Source organism: Branchiostoma floridae, chromosome 8 (assembly GCF_000003815.2).
Source record: "Branchiostoma floridae strain S238N-H82 chromosome 8, Bfl_VNyyK, whole genome shotgun sequence".
Lineage (NCBI taxonomy): Eukaryota > Metazoa > Chordata > Leptocardii > Amphioxiformes > Branchiostomatidae > Branchiostoma > Branchiostoma floridae.
Genome location: NC_049986.1, coordinates 13280138 through 13300540, shown reverse-complemented (window position 1 = coordinate 13300540; position 20403 = coordinate 13280138). Strand labels below are relative to the sequence as shown.

Sequence of the window (20403 nt, the reverse complement as noted above, 5' to 3'; positions counted from 1 at the left end):
TCATAACGACGATACTTTTTGATATCGTGATTGTTGCATGCCGTATCAGCAACTACTAGCACGTTGTATGTTTCTCCGTAGCTCCAACTGACTTTACAGTAGCGACAGCTAACGTTTGCCTGTTACCGGATTCACTGGCACGGATCAACAACTTATGTCACTCAAAATGGAGGACCATAGAAGTGGGGAAGCGCGTTGTCAAGTCACAGACACAACGATCAGACAAACGTACCCTAGATCCATCCGGGTACGGTACAAGTGAGGAGTTCCAGTCGTCGGTAGACTCCACTTTCCCGCCGAATGTAGACGTCTTCTGTTTCCAGGAAGTGTTTACTCCGACGCGTCACGAAGGCTGACTAAGGAGCTGCTGAAATGTTACGGTTACGTCATTTCTGACGTCGGAATCTGCAGCTTTACTAACAAGTTAGTTTTGCAATTTACGGCAGATATGTGCTCATTTACAGCCGCTTTATACGATTTACAGTAAGGTCGAAAATCTTTTGGAAACAAACGAAAATTGTGCGCGCCGATGTCATCTATACAATGAAATCAGTATGTTCAAGATGTACTCATGATGTAGCCTATAGGCAAGATGTATTCTTTTAAAGTCTGGAATGAAACTTAAAGGACATCTTTTCTCTCGCTATCTCTTGATGTCTTATACCTGCTTCAAAATTTTCTCTTTTCTTTTGAATATCACTACCTAGAATCATTGTCAATAAGTTTTATGTATCTCTTTTACGTTATATCATAGGTGGGGTTTGAACTCAGGACTTCTGATTGCAAGCAAGTACCCAATTCTGGCAGCAGAGTTCAAGCCGTTTAGAGTCAAAACCAAACAGGACGTCTATGTTGCTAAAGGGCTGATGATGATCAAGGTGAGAAAAATTCCATATCTGTTAATCATGTGTATTGCTTTAAGGTACAATACAGACTTAAATTATTTGAATAATGATACAAAAATACTTCAAAGGTACTTTCAAACATACGCTTGACAGACCATTTGCCGCGGTTACTAACAACTCTTTTGATGTTCCGCTTTTCCATTCAGATACATCTTGGGACAAGCCATGGTCGCGACGTTATGGGCTATGTTGCAACAACGCATCTCCAGGCGTACCAAGGTGCGAAACAGTTAATATTTATCTGCAATTTATGTTGTTTCTACCTTTCCGAACAGGCTTTTGGTAGTAAACAAAACGAAAACATTAAAATTCCATAGTATGACAAACATGATCTGAATATCATCACTTATTTTCCTACAGGGACGCGGCCCGTCCAGACGACTCAGCTCACTCTGATGCAAACCTGGTTACAAGAGTTCCGCCTGTCCACGAAAACTGGGAACGAGACGGTCGCCGTAGACGTGGTGTGTGGAGATTTCAATTTCGACAACATGTCACCAGGTGATTACAAACTTAATGGGAGCTGTCTCTCGTATATAGCTATGTTATGGCTTTATTTTCCTAGATGTACAATATTCGAAGCATTCCTATTTCCTTCCATGCCTGATGTCAGGGTACAAGAGCTCCTGGACCCACCCCTTCATGGATGTTTATCAGGACGTGTGCAGTCTGCAGAAAGGGCGGGACAAGCCGTGGACAATAGGTGAGCTATACTTGAATGTAAGTTCATCTGTAATCAACTATATGCTACAATTTAAAACTTGTCTGTGCACATAATAAAGCGCTTTAACAAGCTTTCGATCAGTCCGGTTATGATCCTTTACAGGATGAAATGACCCAAAGCCTATTTCACACATCCAGACCGGAATTGTGACGACAGCAGTGGCTCAAAGGTGCTTGGAAGTCGGTATCGGCCCCCGTCTTGGTTGAGGGAATGTTGATGGGTTCTGATGTAAATATTAAATGGCCTCTTTCCCTCTCCGTAGAAAGACTTAATATATACATCTAACTCGTGAGTCAAATTTCTCTTCCTTTGGGTGTCAGTAAGGTTTACCGAAAGCAGAGAGACAATGAGTGAAAGCAATCTTGCTATGGCAAAATTCCCCATCTCCACTGTTGCAGGTACAGAGATGCGGCAGGTGGTTCTGTACGACGAGGCCATCTCCACCCATGGGCGAATGGCGGCCACACTGAGGCAGCGGCACCTCCAGGGCAGGTACCTACTGGACGCTACCGTCAGAAATCCCACAATGGGTACGACTTTTGCTACTGGTTCAGATTATCTTTGTCATCTCAGATGCATCTGCTGTCCCTGGTTCATCTTTTGTGACATTCGTTTTGGTTATTCTATATCATTGGGCGGGTGGGGATACTATGATGCACTGGGTGATTGCTTGTAGTTTGTTGTAACCAGTCACGTTATCTTATCATTTGATGCAGCTGCATCTTCCGCCATTGGACCAAAGTTCACCTTGTCCTGTTGTGCTCATTCGTTTGGGGTTGTATGATATTGAGTGACTGGGGATAGTATGACTAATTGGCCGATCGCTTGTAGTTCAGTTGTAACCAACGTTATCTGATCATGTGATGAAGCTGCAAACGTGCCTCATTGGACGAAGGTTCCCAACTTCCCATTGACCTGTTTCACTGTTGTACTCACAGACATGGTGTGGGAGGAGGAGAAGGCTGTGAGACACGATGAGGACGATGTGCCCGAGACGTCCGGCAGGGTGAGAGTGGACAAGGTGCTGTACAGGACCGACGCGCTAGGCGGCGGGTGTACCGTGGTGGGTATTACGTCTTTCTTAAACCCTATTTACGAAGGCTTTAACTTTGATGCCAATTTTGATTGCCCCTTTTTACAGTGTCAAGAGGCAAGTAGCAAATGCAAAACAAAACGTTGTTTTAAATTTGTAAAGAGATTATACTTCTTCGTCATCAGAAAATTGACTTCCTACCTGTTCTGTTGTAGACCCCTGTACGGTACCGTTCAGTGACGCACTTCGCGGGGCTGACGGACCACGTCTCCGTCTGTCTCACGTTTAGGATGGGACGGAAGTGACGTGCACGTGACGCAACATCAAACCCCCAAGAGGTTATCATTATCATGTTCACACGATTTATGGGGAAGGCAGGGCCAATACCACAGAGAGGAAATGTTGTACGTGTTCTAGCAAGTGGAATTAATAGTTCGATGAGTAAAATATTTTCGTAGAGACAGAATGTTATAACAGGTTAGCATACCTTGATATGTGCTACACACACATGTGTACGGGTGTAGAACTCTAAAACAAACGATAGTCAGGTTTCAGAGTTCAAATATAGAGAAGGCACAAACAAATAAGATCAAAGTGTCATAACCAACGTCATTGTCAGGATTGTTATGATATCCGTACGTGTGATATACAGTGCAATTCTTCCTAATTCTTCTGCGTGACCTCTTCAGGGACCCTTCTTTAAACAGAAGGTGATCGACCAACATCTCAGAGGTGTACATCTCATTAGTGTGTTGAGAATGTTTACCAAACGTCAGTCTATTTTCTGATGTGATAACTAATTTCATTTCACGTCGAAGATATGTTATGTAATTAAACATTTTTACACGACGCACAAATAAACATCATATGATTGTGTAGCTATAAAAGCTCCCAGTTCCCTTGAGCAACCTGTCTGAACAATAAAATATTCCTGTCAATCCCCACGATAGATGTGTATGTATCATTAGTGGGTTTCCTTAGTACATAGGGGGCTAACAATCGTAGCGGGACAAAAGCGAACACAGGGAGTCAGGTAGCGGCCGAACCTCAATGTCACCCCAGTCAATAACAACAGCCCACAATATTTGCGGTCCCTGTGGCGTAGCTTGTCCGGATGTCATGATCGAACAATGCGGTACCGTCTGTATGTAGACAGGTTGACATTCACTTAAAAGAAGGTAAAAGCCTCTCCAGGGGTAAACCTGTACAAAAGATTAGTGGCTTGTGTTTGCCTTCAATGCATTGATTTTTGTAAAGTCGGGATGGAACTTTTGATAAGGCGTCGAGGCTTGCAGAAGCATGCCTGTAACCGAGAGACTAGCTATAGCTATACTTTGGAAATGTAAGCTTATAAGATAAGGTATAAAGTATAAAAATGCTTTTGTTAAAAAATTGTTGATGCAGGGGCAAATTAAACTGTTTTCTAACAACTGAAATTGTAGAGAACTTTATATTATGTTAGGTCTGAAATCATGCCATATTATTCATGCCATATTATGCATGCCGTATTATGCAAACAAAAGATTTGGAATTCAGTCAACCTATCATATGAATGCACCAGAAAGAGTAAAATAATACATGGAGAAAATACATGTATAACACAACAGACGGGGGTGGCAAATATTCACACTTTCCTCCTTTCTATGCAGCAATGTTTGGTCAGAGCAGACCACCTTTCATCTTTAAACCTCGGGTAACAGTTAATGATTCGTCCCGGTGTGCTTTATCATCTATAGCGTGTTCCTGTTAACATGATTTACGGTTAGAAAGATTTGTTTCCTCTCCAGGATGACTTCTGAAATATCTCCATTCTCATAAAGATTAATGAGGTTAATGAATAACGTGAATTGTGACATCACCAGAGGCCGCCTTTTCTATTTTGTTTTTGCCGAGAACACACTTCAGGGGGTGGAGTGTGTACACCTGGAAAACAGCGGGCACGTTTGGCGAGACGTCGCCATGGCAGCAACATGACCTTTTGTTAGACGGTAGAATAGAAGACGATCTCCCACATCTTGGGACGTACCAAATACTGGACGAGGATACAGTCGCGAAGGTGGTATGTCTTAACACAAAACTCGCGGAGGTACTCTGGAATTTCAGATATCATCACAGTGTCAGTGAATCGTCCGACGGCACCATGAGCACGGCGGCGCCAGGTGAGGATGTTTCCGTACACATTTGTGTGACAGTGACGGCACCTGGGCAGTCACAGTAGCAACACAGAGGCGTAAAACCACGGCGACACGCAATCTGTTTCCTTTATCAATGTCTTTACGCATTTGCCTCTGCCGATCTGGGCCCAATTTCATCCTACAATTTGTTCTAGAATATGATGGATAGAGCACAAATTAAGAAGTATTGTCTGTATGAAAGTACATGCTTTTTGATGTAGTTACAGTCCTATATCCATGCCATCTAAGCTAAAACTTCTAAAAGTCCAGATTACTGTCAATAGAGCCCCTCGGTATTGTATTTCAATTAACTGTAGCCATTTGCACCGAAGTAAGTGACGGCAGCCTTTAGATTGCATTCTATCGGAACGTTCTACTACAATACGTTTACCGTAAGCCCCACTTTGCGTAAGTACGGTGCTATCATAGCAGAGTCATCCAGGGATACGATTAGGTATGCTAAACACACAAACCGATACTTAGATCTTCCGGTAATGGTTGAAAACATGGCGTGATTTTTTCACTCTTCGAAAATCAAAAGATATGAGCTAGAAATAATTCGTTTTCTGATTTGAAGGCTGTGTTGTGACATAGATCTAGACCATCCCAAATACATGTGTGCACACCTGCAATACATGAATATCAATACTTTATTACGACTAGTGCTATACCGTTCAGAACATGTGCACGTTTAGTTCAACAAAAGCTTGATGAATTTTAAATATTTTCTGTTGGAACGACTTGACAAATGTTTGACGATACATTTGACAAACTATCAACACAAAGGATTGACCAAAAGGTAAAGCGGTGAATTCCCAATTCACAAAGTTACCACAACAAATTTCAGTATCACCGAAATCGTTCCCCATTTTGACCATCCACAATAATGGTATTTACTAGGAAAACGTACTGCGGCAAACACTCTTCTTTCTTCGAGACCAATTGGATGAAATGAACTGTGACCTTTAGGAGAAAGACAAACAACTGTTCCTGTTTGTGTTGGCAACATTTGTCTGGCAGGAGGAATGACCTCACCTGTGATGGATCGATATAGATGTCTACCGCCCGCATATGGGAGTGACTTGTGCGCTGGAATTGATAAAGCCATCAATCATCGTTTGGAAAAATACCAGCAGGAAATAATCGCCCATAATACCACCATATGTGAGCCTTAGTTAGTTCTGTTATAATATATGACTTGACGGAAACTTTTGGACTTGCTATGAACTTTTGCTATGAAAACTAAAAAAAAAAAAGCATTTATATCTGAAACAAGAGCTAACTACAACTACAAAAATCGTATGGGAAACTGCCATACAGGGACATGAAAATTGATTATTCACACAAATTAAACGTATACATACAGACGAGCGTTCATACAAACAAACGCTACTCAAAACATTAACGTTCGGCGAATGTAACAATCCTGGTCCGTAATTTAAAGAAAGAAGCTCTTTTCATTGAGGTCATAAGGAAGGTAAGGGTCAGATAGAACATAACAGAGAGATACAAATCACACCAAAATACAAATCACACCAAAACCATATAATATCACACTATATCCCGTTTCTTCGCTAAAAACACATAATATCACACTACTAAGTATATCCCGTTCGTTCGCTATCCAGTGACGAATGTGACCAGTGCAGCAGTAGTACCGTGGATCCAGACGGTACCAGCAGTGTTCACCATACTGGGCTGTATCTTCCTGTTCGCCACCATACTCATTTGTCTCAACCTGACGTTCTGCAAGGCATGGTGGGAACGGACGTGCAGCTGCTGTGGAAGAACAGGGTAAGTAGTCGACACACTTCTGCTGCCTTCAATCAGAAAAAAAGAGTACGGTTCTAGTTTTCTCAACAAATATGGTCACGCTTCTTGTAGTGCGGACACGAGATATACATAATGCAATATCCTATTTACGCATCATCCCAGTAGAAAACTGACCAATAAGGCAACATAACTTGTTAGTAGCCAAATTGTCATGTTTGTACTGAAATAAGTTGGGTGTTTCATATTCTAACACTTAAGTATCTAAATAACGTGTATTTGACAGATTTGAGAAAGTTGTCGACGAAGATGAGGTTAAGGGAACACTGTGGATCCCTGGCGGTGACGTCACCAGGGTACAGAACAAAAGGTCGACAGGTAAATAATTTTGAGTGCAGACAGTGCAGAGCTACCTGATGGTTAACTTTATGTCAATTCATTTTGCCATACTGTGGGTGACAGAAACTGGTATATCATTATGTCTACTTATACTGACTTCATCAAGCGATGGGCTGATCCCATACATCTATTGTAAATGATTCTGATTTATTGTAAAACCACTATAACAACTTTGTTTCACTATTACAAGCCAACGGTGTTTGACAAAATTCAATACAAAATGCAATACTATAATGTTTTCCTTTTCGCCACGATCAGATATCTACAGGGCCCCGTTAGTTGACGAGGCGTGGCAAGATGGCGGCCAGTCGTCCCGTCTGGATGGACATGACGGCCACACGGAGGAGGACCTTCGTGGTCTGGTGATGGCAGCCGGTGTGAAGGTGGGGAACAGAGTGTCTTTAAGCACAACAAAAAATATCTGTATTTCGAATGCAGCGGTAGTTATGGCATCCATGACATCAAAACAACTCGATATGTTGAACGTCGTTCATGATGAGTTATCACATTGATGAAGGTTAGACATCCAGGTAGAAAGATACGCCAAATAGTAATTACTCAAGCAACTGTATATGATTTTGGAAACGGTTAAAATCATATCTAATTGCTCGAGTAATTACTATTTGGCGTGAGTTAACATGTCGTCATAATGCAGATGAAAGGTCCGAAGTTTTCTTCGACCTGTGACATACAAAAATCGTGTGATCATTGCTTTTCCATCTATAAGCTTTAATATCAAGAAATAGTAATGACTATTAATGTCAGCCTGTATTCCCACCTATGTTACCTGACAGGGCTCCAGGTTCAGTTTACGGTCAGGGCTGAGACATGATAACGTGAGTCGTCCTGCCAGCCGAACTGAGGTCAGAGCGAACAGTACCGAGCTGATTGACCTGGAAGAGGAAGGTACTTAACTACATTTTGTATCTTGAGCAAATTCTGGGCATTCAGAAGTAAATCTAGATTTTGTGATTTTCCCGCAAGAAATACATACGATTCTACGATACATTGGCTGAATGAGGTAACTGGAGAAGGCCTAGGGTCAACTTGAAAGTATGGCTGTCTGATCACAACTTTAGTGTACAAATGACCTGTTATCAATTGAAAGTAAAGATGCCTTATGATAATTATCTGTGTATAATAGTGGTTGAATTGATCACCTATATAGTATGTATTAGCTAACCGAATAAGAAAAACGGCTCAGCATAATTTGCTCATTCTTTTATGTAGATTCGAACCCGCTAAGTCGGGGTTCTGATGACGTGGATTCGTCTCTGCGTAGAGTAGAAGAATGATTATGCTGTCAAAATATTTCTGGATAATTCCATCCATGTGCATTTACTTGTAGATACCATTGGATCTATCCGTCCGGACACAACCGGCTCTTTGAGACCGGACACAGCTGGTTCTTTGAGACCGGACACAGCTGGTTCTCTGAGACCGGGTACGGCTGATTCGATAAAGTCATTCACAGCTGGTTCTATAAGACCAGATACAGCTGGCTCTCTGAGACCAGACACAGCCGGCTCGCTCCGGTCTGACACCGGGCGGTCCAGCGCCAGGCTGCGGCGGCCCGCCAGCGCGGGGTCCGAGGGCAGGCCGGAGACGGCCGAGGAGCGCTGGGGCAGGAAGCCGGACGGTCTCGTCGAGGAGGAGGAAAGGCAGAAACTTCTTGCCACCTTGCCATTGGTGAGAAATCACACACATTAACTTTGACAATGGTAGTTTTTTATGGTTACAGTAATGATAACCCTGGAGACACTACGGTAACAATGTCAAAGGATAACAGTGACGATAATAGACGTAAAGGTACACGATTTCTAAAGGGATCCAGATTACGTTCTTTGATGTAGAACAGACATAAAGGTACACGATTTCTAAAGGGATACAGATTGCGTTCTTTAACAATTATTCGTGGAAGAGTTCCATTTATTGATTATAGATAACGCCTATTTCGTTCCCAGCGCCAGCGAGAAGAACTGCAGCACGTGACGTCACTGGTGGAGGTACGGGCTCGGGTAGAGCGGTGGAAGAACAAGAACAGAATGAAACGTCGACAACATAAGGTACGTGGTGATAGAGACCGAGACATCATTATAGTCGCGGTAGCTCATCTCAAGGCAATTAGATAGATCTTAATTCCATGTACATATTTTCAGTTCAAGTCGGACAATAAAGTTTAAGAACGCCATCCAAACATAATTTTAAAACTTCTCATTCCTCTGGTTGCTAGGTGGAGCCGGGTGTGACGTCCGTGGACACTGTGTCTACGTCATCGGACACCCTCAGCTCGGGATCAGGTCAGTTGTTCCGCTCTGACGTCAGCCGGCATGGAACATTTTTCGACACCTCTAAGCAGATGTATGTGTGTGCGCATGAGTCTTAATTCGTCAGTTTACAGAAAAAGAAAAACGCACAAATCAAGCAAAAAGTGAACAGTTCGAGGCCATACATCTGCTTGGAGATCTTTCGTAAGGTCCCTGATGTTTACGGATTAGGAAATGTGAAGATAGTTAGGAAAGGCTTTGAGACTACCTTTACCTTTCTATTTAAATTTAACCTCAGAGTTAATTGTGTGCTGTCTAAACCTCCTTACCTGAACAACTCTATCCGCCCTTTAGCCAGCCTTTATCTTCACTCTGTCCACAACCAGTGGACGCAAAACTCCTTCAGTCTCTGGAGCACTGCGTGGAACTCTCCTATACAGGCGCCCGGACAGGATAACTCCAGACACGTCAGACCGGCCACAGTACACTGCCCTGTACAATCCGCGCCGACAGGTGACGCTGGCAGACATCTTGGTGTCTTGAATGTCACTGACCAATACCAGTACTTCTAAGTAGCACTGGCGACTGCATGTAATGGTCTCATTCCTAGTTACTCACGCGCAGAACACGCACAAATGGACAAGCAGCACCTACAGTTTACACGGGTATCTAGCAGGTAATGACAGCTTAACTGCTCAGTTTTCGTTTACAGAAAGTGCACCTGAAACAAGTTCAATATCACGGATCCGAATTTTTATATCACAATCCAGCGCTATGTAGCGAGACGCTCATTCCCCACGAGGACATGTCACTCCCACTTCTATATCCTGCAATATCATCAGTAGACGTATCCTTCTAGTCTGCATGATGTGGACATTCCTGTTTCCTGACTGTCTCTATTGTACTATGCTCGGCTCGGTCAGAGATGCATGGACGCCACGGCTTTATAATGGATCTGGCTTTGGCTACGCAGCACGGAATACGTACAGTATATGATACCATGCATACTAATAACCATTTTATCATTATCATTTCAGGTGAATGTACAGATATTGATAAGATACCCCACAATGACTGAATGCTGACTATTTTGTCGCATCACAGATGACCATTTACATAATGTGCGGGACCAGTGGGTGGGATCCCGACATCTTCTGTCCAGTACCACGCTGGACACCACGGACTCACCGACACTGACACCGGGGTAGGTTTATTACTGTACATGTACTAGGTTAAGGTTCTGTCCACTGATGGGACGCTAAGTAAAACGTATGCACAGAATAAAACGCTACCGTTCTTTTATATCAATATGTATAGGTTTTTGGTACAGAATATGTCATTTATTTATATGTCGACATTTTCTCATCATTTTGCATCGTTAACGTTGAGACTTTCTATTCTCTATTCAAACTTATTAGCTCTGCGTCAACATCAGTTCGGAGTGCACGGTCAATTGAAATCGAGCCGAGACAGAACGGGTACCAGCCGGCTTCCTTCGGAGCAAAGAGTCCTCCAAAAACCTCAACATCTAACCGTCTAGAAATCATAAGCGAAGACGACAGCTTGGCGAGTAGAGTCGGTAGGACGACAGACACTACATACGGACGCCGTTCTAAGCCCGTGTCCGCGCTGTCGATGGCATCGTGGGCAGAGTACCGCGAGTGGGCGGCGTCGGTGTCGTCCCGGCGCCCGGGAGCAGGCACCTCGAGGCAGAGCCGGTTAACAGACGACACGGCGCTGCCCAGAAGCGGAGGGAGCCGCGGTTCCACCACGCCTACGGTCTACCGTTACTCCTTCCGTGGGAGCGACTTACTGACGCGGCACACCAGCACGGGAAGGACTGTCATTCCGTTCCCAGAGCAGTCTTTGACTGACCTTCCTGATCTCCTTCCCGGGACCGCCGACATCTCAAAAACGGCGGGAAAAGACAAATTCGGGTGGGTTAATGATATACCTATTCCTAAAGACCCCGTTTCGCCACCTGTTAGGAGAGGGCGGGATGCTCTGGGTTCTGAGACTTCGTCGCAGGACAGCGAGGGCACAACACAGTCTAGGACGAAGGATGCGCCATCTGTCGGATCCACACAGAATTACACGCCGTCGTTTGACTTTCGTCAATAAGAACAGATTTGAAAGATTCTAGTAAGATTCTGCATTCTGATACTAGCGATTGTGCATTCGGAACTGTACATTATATTTAACAGAGTGCCATTCGGCGAAACTCACTAGCTAGGTAGCGGTGGTGTCTGGTTATACCGCGTTCAAGAACTACTGTCAAAGCTATATAATGCAACACATTGTAACATAATGTGTCTATTTTTGTGGATATTGACTATGTTGACTTCTATAAAGGAAAAGGTTGCAACTTTCACTTAGTTGTCCTAGAAAAGTGGTAGTTGCTAACCTGCCATTACACAAAATACAATAAAGCTATCTACATGAATTTGTAATGAATTTATCTACATTTATTGTGACAGTATTCTTTACTACATATTCTGCCAATTATTACTTATATGTACATATCAGAACAAAGACATGTTGACAAACACATAAATTGGTACTGGTACATGGAGTTTTCTCACTTTTTCATAAATCTTAAGTGTAGAAATTAATATCACAGATCTGAACATCACTTGTATTCTTATAAACTACGATCCACTATGATATGCACTTCTTATAAAGCAAGGTTTTTGGACAGCCAACCCTGCATCATCATGCTGCATGTATTACATATTTGGTTCCAATCTTGATTTGCTAAGTAACTTTTGCAGTCACTAATCAACTGCTAAAATTTCATCATTGCAATTATTTTGTCTCTCAACATTTGAGACAGTGATACGTGTTCTCACCATTAATATCAAATGCCTTCAAGTAATCCCTTTCCCCCAACCGCTAAAATTACTGACCGCAACATTTAATGGATCTACAGTACACGCAAATAATTTCCAAGCAGATGTATTAGGATCCAGCTTAGTGTTCTCATCTGTTTTTGTAACAGTTAGGAGGAGGTGAATTGAAAATAAAGAAAAACAGTACTAAGTATTGCAAAACCATGTGAGTAAAACAATAAGAATGAATCAGACCCTCAAAGATAAACTGAGTAATCACAGAAGAAGACATCAAATCATGACAAGTTCAATATGGCCTCTTCTTATTACTTGTGTACATGTCACACACATGTCAAAGACCTGGCGTACATGCAATGTGCCTGTGTTTGGTTTTATCTTTGTTGGATATATCGTTGACTGTGAAGTTACTTTCACTTTGAATGAATGAATGAATGGTTTATTAGCGCCAAAACAAATGCGCATAAACATGTACATATTATTGCAGCCATACAAGGCTGAATTGGTGTATGATACATAAAACATCTGTTAAAAACATCATTAAGATTCGTTCAACAATGATACAATGAAAGGAAGTGTGCTATTTCTGAATCTGGATGATCTCCATCTAAACTGTGTGTAGTTGTCCTTTGTTTGTAGTTCTTTGCCATGAACACTTCTCCTTTTCGGGGGTAACCAGCCAGAGAATAGTGGGGACTTCGACACAGACAATGCAAACTTCAAACAAAGACTGCGGCGTCTCAGGTACAGGGAAGTAAGTGACAGCTGTTCTAGGGCTCTGTCGTAGCCAACATAGTGTCTACCTTACAGTAAAGGTGGATCTTTCACCAACCCAGAAAGTCATCATCAGAGTCGGATGACATTTCATCATAACTGTATTCATCATCTTCATCTCCTGGATGCTCGTCACAAAATCTGGAGGTGGAGAGAAGAATCATTACTGACATGTCTACCAGTTCATTAGCTACATCTAAAGTGAGAGCAGCTGATGTTGAAATGACAAAAATTAAAATTTGATTCATGTATACTATTGTGTTGGAAGAGATTTAAGCATTGTACTATAAAATCAAAGCTTGCTTACACAAGGTTGTAAGGTTCCAATTCCCAGGCACATGTATCTTCCAGTGGAATTAGATGCTCTGAGTAGTACCTGCAACACACACACACACACCTACTGTAAACCATGCCTCACTTCCCCCAAACATATGGCACACACACAGTAAGGTACCAAACAAACCTAAGGCAATTAAAGATGGTAGGCCTAACCCCATTTACACGTGCTGTTTTGTGAGCGTGTTGAAAACTCACAGACATGCTCCAAACAATTGATTCATTGCCTTGGGCTGATGAAGTAAAAATCTTTGAACATATGAAAATCTGGTGACTTATATGTACTTTATATGTATTTTATGTTGCAGGAAAATTTGTGAACAATATGAACAGCATTTTCTGTTGCTCAGACCTATTTTTTGCAAGACATCCCCACAGATCCTAATCTCCAAGCAGATCCTACGGTGCCATAAGATAGTATCAAAGCTGGCCAAAGAGTATAGCCGGCCAAAGGGAGTCAAATGGGCACACTCCTAGGCCAGCTATGGTGGGTTTGATGCTATATTACACCACCGTGGATCTGCGTGGAGATTACACAGATCCCTCAATTTCCTGTCATTAGTCAGTGTAAGCTTCATGCACATACATGCTTAAATTTTGCAGTTTAGTCTTTTAATATGTTGCAGTTTATAAAGTGTGCCAGAAATCTATCAGTTGGGAAGCCAGCAGTGTACTTATTTTGTTCCAAGTGATTATCAGACAACCAATGAGTGAGTTATGAAGACAGCTTTGTGGGAAGTTCTGATTTTGTGATTGGCTTGTTTTACAGTTTGGACATTTTAAATAACATCAATTTGTTAGATCTAAGATGATGGAAATATCTGAATAACCTGAATTTCTGCTTAAGAGTACATCATTCAGAGTTACCCTTGAAATACACAGACAGGCACATATATCCTTCAACATGAGATGAAATTCTACTCATTGAATTAAACTTGGAGCTAAGACTTACAGCCTAAAGTCCAAAAACTCCACCTCTTGTTCTGCCGCAGCTTTAACCATATCCATGAACCCTGCAGCCTGCATGGAGATGTTCATCAGATTCAGGCATTCCAACCCAGGCAGCCTGGTCAGCATGGTGACGATGGATGTAGAACCTGTGTCATCTAGGTGGACTGTCTTACAGGGTTTCAGGTTCAGATACTTTAGTGCAGGCATCATGGGGATGGTCTGTGCAAAGTCTTTAATGCCAATTTCCGTTATGCTATTGCCAGACAGTGTAAGATATTTCAGGCAGGGGACATGGTGCAGGCTAGCAACAATGGAAGCAAGCTCAGCATCTCCTATGTTGTTTTGAGAGAGATCCAGGTCCTCCAAACAGGATAGATGATGCAGCACAGCTGCAAGGGATCTCATACAAACATCCCCTATCTTGTTTATACAGAGGTTAAGCACCTTCAGACTGGCAACAGGCTGCTGGATGGCAGTGAAGGGTTCCATCCCTTCAGAGCCTATGTTGTTGTAAGACAGGTTCAGGTCCACAAGACAGGGTAGATGATGCAGCAAACTGGCAAGGTATCTCATACAAACATCCCCTATCTTGTTATGAGAGAGGTTGAGCTCCTTCAGACTGGGAATGGGCTGCTGGATGGCAGCAAAGAGCTCCAGCCCTTCATTCCCTATGTTGTTGTAAGATAGGTTTAGGTCCTCCACACAGGGTAGATGATGCAGCACACTGGCAAGGGATCTCATACAAACATCCCCTATCTTGTTATTACTGAGGTCGAGCACCTTTAGGTTGGCAACTGGCTGCTGGATGGCAGCAAAGGGTTCCAGCCCTTCATTCCCTATGTTGTTGTAAGATAGGTTTAGGTCCTCCACACAGGAAAGATGATGCAGCACACTGGCAAGGGATCTCATACAAACATCCCCTATCTTGTTATTACTGAGGTCGAGCACCTTTAGGTTGGCAACTGGCTGCTGGATGGCAGCAAAGGGTTCCAGCCCTTCATTCCCTATGTTGTTGTAAGATAGGTTTAGGTCCTCCACACAGGAAAGATGATGCAGCACACTGGCAAGGGATCTCATACAAACATCCCCTATCTTGTTACTAGACAGGCTGAGCACCTTCAGACTGGCAACAGGCTTCTCGATGGCAGCAAAGGGTTCCATCCCTTCAGAGCCTATGTTGTTGTAAGACAGGTTCAGGTCCTCAAGACAGGGTAGATGATGCAGCACAGCAGCAAGGGATCTCATACAAACATCTCCTATCTTGTTTTTACAGAGGTTAAGCACCTTCAGACTGGCAACAGGCTGCTCGATGGCAGCGAAGGGTTCCATCCCTTCACTTCCTATGTTGTTGTATGACAGGTTTAGGTCCTCCAGACAGGATAGATGATGCAGCACACTGGCAAGGGATCTCATACAAACATCCCCTATCTTGTTATCATAGAGGCTGACCTTCTTTAGGCTGGCAACAGGATGCTGGATGACAGAAAAGGGTTCCAGCCCTGCCAACCCTATTTTGTTATCAGAAAGGTCTATATCTACCAGACGGTGCAAATTATGCAGCACAGCAGCAAGGGATTTCACAAATAAGTCCCCGAGCCCAGACTTCCTGAGATTTAGAAATGTCAAATTAATTTTAAACTCTTCACTTGGTACTCTCATGTCAGTATCTCCAATGTTTTCATTGCCTGACAGATCAAGTCTCTCAAGCTTGACTAGCTTAGGCAGGATCCCTCCAAGTGACTGGAGTGATTCGGGAGTGAGGCCTGTTTTTCTAAGGTTCAGTGTTTGCACATGTGGGACATTTTGCAGTAAAGGGATCAGCTTACATAGCTTATTACCTATGTAACAATGCCTAAGAAATAGTTCAAAATACAACTGTACGTCAGGCATATGTTTTTCTACCAAACAAGACAGATATTCTACTGCATCTCCTTTACTGGCCTCTTTTACTGCAAGCTTCAATGATCTACCCTCAGGTACTGCTGGAGCATGATTGAGACAGTACTTAAGTGCAGCTCCTTGTTTAGAGGGGACATTGATGGTCAAGTCCAGAGATGACAGCAGTGTGCTTACTATTGGGAAATACCTGGGATCCTGACCTTCATACAAACTCATCATGCAGAGATCTTTTAAAGATGTATTGTCAGCATTGTCAGGCTCAGACTCAGGCTCAGACTCAGACACAGCTTCACATACATGTAGTTTGTTAAATTGTGCCAGCATCTCCCTTGTGGCTTTACCTCCACAGCCACAAATAAACTGGACCAGGTTACTCTGCCGTTGAAGTTTATCCTGTGAGTCCAGTGGAACTAACTCATGCAGATGACCTGAGGAAGTTTTGACTGTGTCAGCAACATATCTGCCTGCAAGAAACTCCTGCATGGTCTTGTGAGGAAAATTCAACTGTTCTCTTGGGTGAAGTCTGGATGCAGACACTTCTTTGGAAACAATGCCAAGTTTCAGTAGAATGTCAGTATCTAAAATGGTAGGGGTGTTTCCAAGGTCTACCAAGCTCTCACCTCTCAAGAATGACTCTAAGGCAAGTTTACCTAGACGAAGCAGTGCAGTTGATACCATAGAGGGAAACTCATCATTAGGCATAGGCAGATCTTCCCTGACACAGAACTTCCTGACTACACATGCAAGCAGCTCCTGGTACAAGCCTGACATTGTCCCTGGGAACACCCTGGTTGGGTCATCTTCCCATAGCACACAGATCAGCATGAGGAACATAGGGGTCTGGATCAGACTTCTAGCTATAATATTGGCTTGTAGTGCTTTGACAAGTGAATCTGCTAAGCCTGGTTTCTCTACAGTGTTGAAATATGTGGTGACATATTTCTCCACATTCCTTGGGGAAAATCCCATAACTTTCATTTCACAATTGACCTTCATGTATTGTTCAACACCTGTGAAAGGCCTGGAGGTAACTATGACTGTGCTTCTGGGATATAATTTCTTTGCAAGAAGTTTAGGAATGGTCTCTTTAGACTCACATGCACCTGGAACCAGTTCATCATAGCCATCCAACTGGAACACCAGTTTTGGCTCATTTTCCCTGAGACAAGTCTCTATAGAAGAAACACTGATGTCCTCCGATTGTGTAACACACTGGTCCCATATGATCCTAGCAATGGATTCTCCTGGCTGAACCTCTCTCAGCCGAACCAATAAGACAATCTTATTCATCTCTGCTAGCCTGCCCTTTCCACATGACCAATCAAGGGCTGTCTTTGAAAGTAGGGTTGATTTTCCACCTCCAGCATCTCCAACAACCAAAACATTAAATCTTTTATCTTGATCATTTTTTTTCTGATGGTCAAAGACACCATCGAGTGAGGCCAGGTTTCCTCTGTCTTGAAGGCCATGAAGACTAACTAATTCAAGACTAGTGAAAACTGCATCAAGGTCAAGACTGAATCTGGGGTCCCAAGGCAAAGGCTTCAACATGTTGAGGGTGTTTTTGTACAAAGTGGATACAGCACTCCTTAGTGCATTTGCCTGTTCTTGTGTCTCTGAAAAGAGAGATTCAATAGATGGGTTATATAATTATCAGGAGTCTCACAAAACATAAGTAAACACACAAACGTGTCTACTAGTATTTTGAATATTGCATGTCTGCATTCTTGGCAATGTATCCAAGCCAATGAAATCTTTAATCACATCAGATATCATTTACAAAACTAGAGTTCGGCGAACTCATACCTCCATGAAAATTTAGAGCTTTTGTAAATTTCATGCAAATGACTAATACATTAACATAATTTATGCATGGTGTTGTTCATCATTGACAAACGTACACATGTCACAATTATAAAATTCCCATTATTAATCATAAAGCGGTTTTGCAATTTTTACATAAATTCAGTATCTGCTTATATTCCACCTATCATAATTAATATGTGTTAGATTTATTGAAGTCCAGTTATTGAAAACAATGGAATTATACAATTTCCTCATTAATTATGCAAATTCAGTCCTCATTTGCATAACATGTATATCATTATGAACATCTTTGCCTAAGGTACCTGCATGCCTAATATGATGCCAATCCGTCAATCCTTTCTGCAGTTATCCTCTTTGGAATGTCTTGACAAAAATGCCCCTGCAGTTCCTAAATCAAATGTTAGGGGGCTGAAACTTGCTCCACTTTGTCATGACACTAAAAGCTATCTACCACCCAAATTTCAAGACCATATCACGTCCAAGACAAGAGATACATAGAAAAAACTGCTATGATTGAATGTTGTCATTAATTATGCAAATTTGCTCCTATTCTGCATAATTAGTATTTCATCTTGTACAACATTGTCCAAGGTACCTACATACCAAAAATCATGAAAATCCGTTGTTCCCTTCTTGAGTTATCCTCGTCAGAAGTTTTTGACAAAAATGCCCCTGCTATCCCAAAACTAGACGCTAGGGGGCCCAAACTTATGTCACTTCTTCCTGAGCACAAGAGCTATCTAATACTAAAAAATCGTGACCATAGCATGTTCAGAACACCAAGATAGCAAAACCGGAAGTTGCGCTGCAGTACCAAGGGGAGCCGCTAGGGGGCCCAAAATCTAATAATTTCCAGACACACAGACAAACGCGGGGTAAAATATAACCTCCATGACATTTCATGGAGGTAATAATCATGATGATTAGATACATTGTATAACATAAGATAATGAAAATTTGACTTTCATGCTTTCATCAGAATGCCAAGAAAAACCTTGCAACTACTGCTACGGGTACCTTTGGTCTCAGTTGTGTCCAGTCTTCTGCGCTTGCATGCAGAATCACTCTGCTCACTTGAAGAATCTGTGGCACATTCAATATTTTAGTCTGTGGTGCTAAGTGTAATGCATTGCAATGTTTATAGTAATATACATTTATTGTAAAGCTTATATAATTTTCAGCTATTTCAAATTGAGTAACAACTATAACATCTGATCACTAATATTTACAAGCTGTTCTGGAAATATTAGATAGTCATATTTCTAATCCTTGTTTACATATTCTTGTCAATACAATGAAAGGTACAACACCAAGTATAAATTTGCTGTTGTACAGAAGCATATCCCAACACGATTCCATCAGATAGATTTGTGTAAAAGTGGTGTGAATATTATATCTGTTATCAACTTTGTATGCTTTGTTTGTTGTTTGTGTATGAGAATCAAAGTTATTCTAACACTGTCTATTGACAGGAGAATGATGTAACTGCAGACTGGCAGCCGTGGAGGACGAATTGGACATAAAAAGGTTGCCCCCAGGATTTAATCTACATGTACATGATGAACAGTATCATACCTTTCCTCTCATTTTCAGCAAGTTCCTCCACCTGCTCAGCGTAGTCATGTCTGCCAATTTTTCTCAAGATCTTTGCCAGAAGTGATAGATCCCCTAACTTCAACTTCTGCTCGTTCTCGAGTTGATTAAAGATTTGGTGAGCATCAGCTTTTTGAACAAATTTCGCTGGTAAAATTTTTGCACCGCTGATGTAGTTGCAAAGGTCTTGAAGTTGTTCATCTAGTAAGTTCTGAGAAATGTCCAGGAACAGATCTTGGCGAGGATTTTCCGCCATCAGAAAATTTTATGGTGCTGCACCTGCTGATACTGGGAAGCCCCAGGCAGTCATACCTGCAATGTGAGCAAGACATGCCATTCGTAAATAGTTTCATCAGGTTGGTAAAATATAATATAAGGCTCTTCAGAAACAACCAAAATAGTATACTTCCAGCCATTCTAACCCTAATGATGGTGTCTGACAGAAACGTTGGACTGTTTCGGTTGTGTCTGAAGAACCTTACTATATGAAGACATGCCATCATATCCGAAAGCAATATATCTTTGTGGAACTGTTAACTGTAGGTCAGACAGACCAGAACATTCCACTTTTACTAGATCAAGGAGCTTTTATTATGGTTAGATATAGAGATTACTATAGATTAGTAAAATGGAATCCAAAGGAACTTACCGAGTATTTAGCGTCACATTGTCTCTGTTGATGCGTATTGGACGGTTGCAAAAAAATTGTGAAAGAAAATGGACAAACAATGGTCCAAAGAGCCTGGGTCCAAACTCCAAAGTTCAAACTCTGCTTCTGCCTCACGCCATCTTAGAATTGGCTGATTCCATTCTGCACAGAAGGGGTTTCAGGATAGTGCAGCGCATGGGACAGTACCAAGTACTAGTCCTATCATTTATTAAACACTACACCTTATAGTCTGATA

The 20403-nt window shown here is 42.2% G+C and overlaps 3 protein-coding genes across 5 annotated transcripts in view; 2 read left to right on the top strand and 1 right to left on the bottom strand.

Moving 5' to 3' along the window:
• Positions 1 to 3444, top strand: part of LOC118421307 (sphingomyelin phosphodiesterase 5-like) — a 3901-nt gene extending 457 nt beyond the window's left edge. The window contains exons 2-9 of the mRNA XM_035828541.1: positions 82 to 423; positions 755 to 878; positions 1052 to 1124; positions 1266 to 1406; positions 1519 to 1608; positions 2028 to 2159; positions 2568 to 2692; positions 2878 to 3444. Of these exons, the coding sequence (XP_035684434.1) occupies positions 867 to 878; positions 1052 to 1124; positions 1266 to 1406; positions 1519 to 1608; positions 2028 to 2159; positions 2568 to 2692; positions 2878 to 2967 (663 nt within the window). The 5' untranslated portion in view covers positions 82 to 423; positions 755 to 866 and the 3' untranslated portion in view covers positions 2968 to 3444. The remainder of the gene's footprint in view (positions 1 to 81; positions 424 to 754; positions 879 to 1051; positions 1125 to 1265; positions 1407 to 1518; positions 1609 to 2027; positions 2160 to 2567; positions 2693 to 2877) is intronic.
• Positions 3445 to 4495: 1051 nt separating this feature from the next.
• On the top strand, positions 4496 to 11704 carry LOC118421392. Of its 2 annotated transcripts, XM_035828655.1 has the most exons (11): positions 4496 to 4821; positions 6465 to 6630; positions 6893 to 6984; positions 7264 to 7388; positions 7800 to 7911; positions 8354 to 8694; positions 8970 to 9071; positions 9239 to 9305; positions 9627 to 9785; positions 10377 to 10476; positions 10691 to 11704. In XM_035828655.1, the coding sequence occupies exons 1-11, from the start codon at positions 4803 to 4805 to the stop codon at positions 11391 to 11393; spliced, it is 1986 nt and encodes a 661-aa protein (XP_035684548.1). In that variant the 5' UTR covers positions 4496 to 4802; the 3' UTR covers positions 11394 to 11704. The 2 variants fall into 2 exon arrangements, with proteins under 2 accessions (XP_035684548.1, XP_035684549.1); XM_035828656.1 differs by lacking the exon at positions 9627 to 9785 and having other exon boundaries at positions 10691 to 11693.
• Positions 11705 to 11800: 96 nt separating this feature from the next.
• LOC118421391 (nucleotide-binding oligomerization domain-containing protein 2-like) lies at positions 11801 to 20375 on the bottom strand. 2 transcript variants are annotated; one of them, XM_035828654.1, is made up of 7 exons: positions 20148 to 20375; positions 19481 to 19810; positions 18923 to 18988; positions 15440 to 17694; positions 14181 to 15271; positions 13200 to 13268; positions 11801 to 13033 (listed from the first exon to the last, which is right to left on the bottom strand). In XM_035828654.1, exons 2-7 carry the CDS (start codon positions 19752 to 19754, stop codon positions 12943 to 12945), a joined length of 3846 nt encoding a protein of 1281 aa, XP_035684547.1. In that variant the 5' UTR covers positions 19755 to 19810; positions 20148 to 20375; the 3' UTR covers positions 11801 to 12942. The 2 variants fall into 2 exon arrangements, with proteins under 2 accessions (XP_035684547.1, XP_035684546.1); XM_035828653.1 differs by having other exon boundaries at positions 14181 to 17694.
• Between the last annotated feature and the right edge of the window lie 28 nt (positions 20376 to 20403).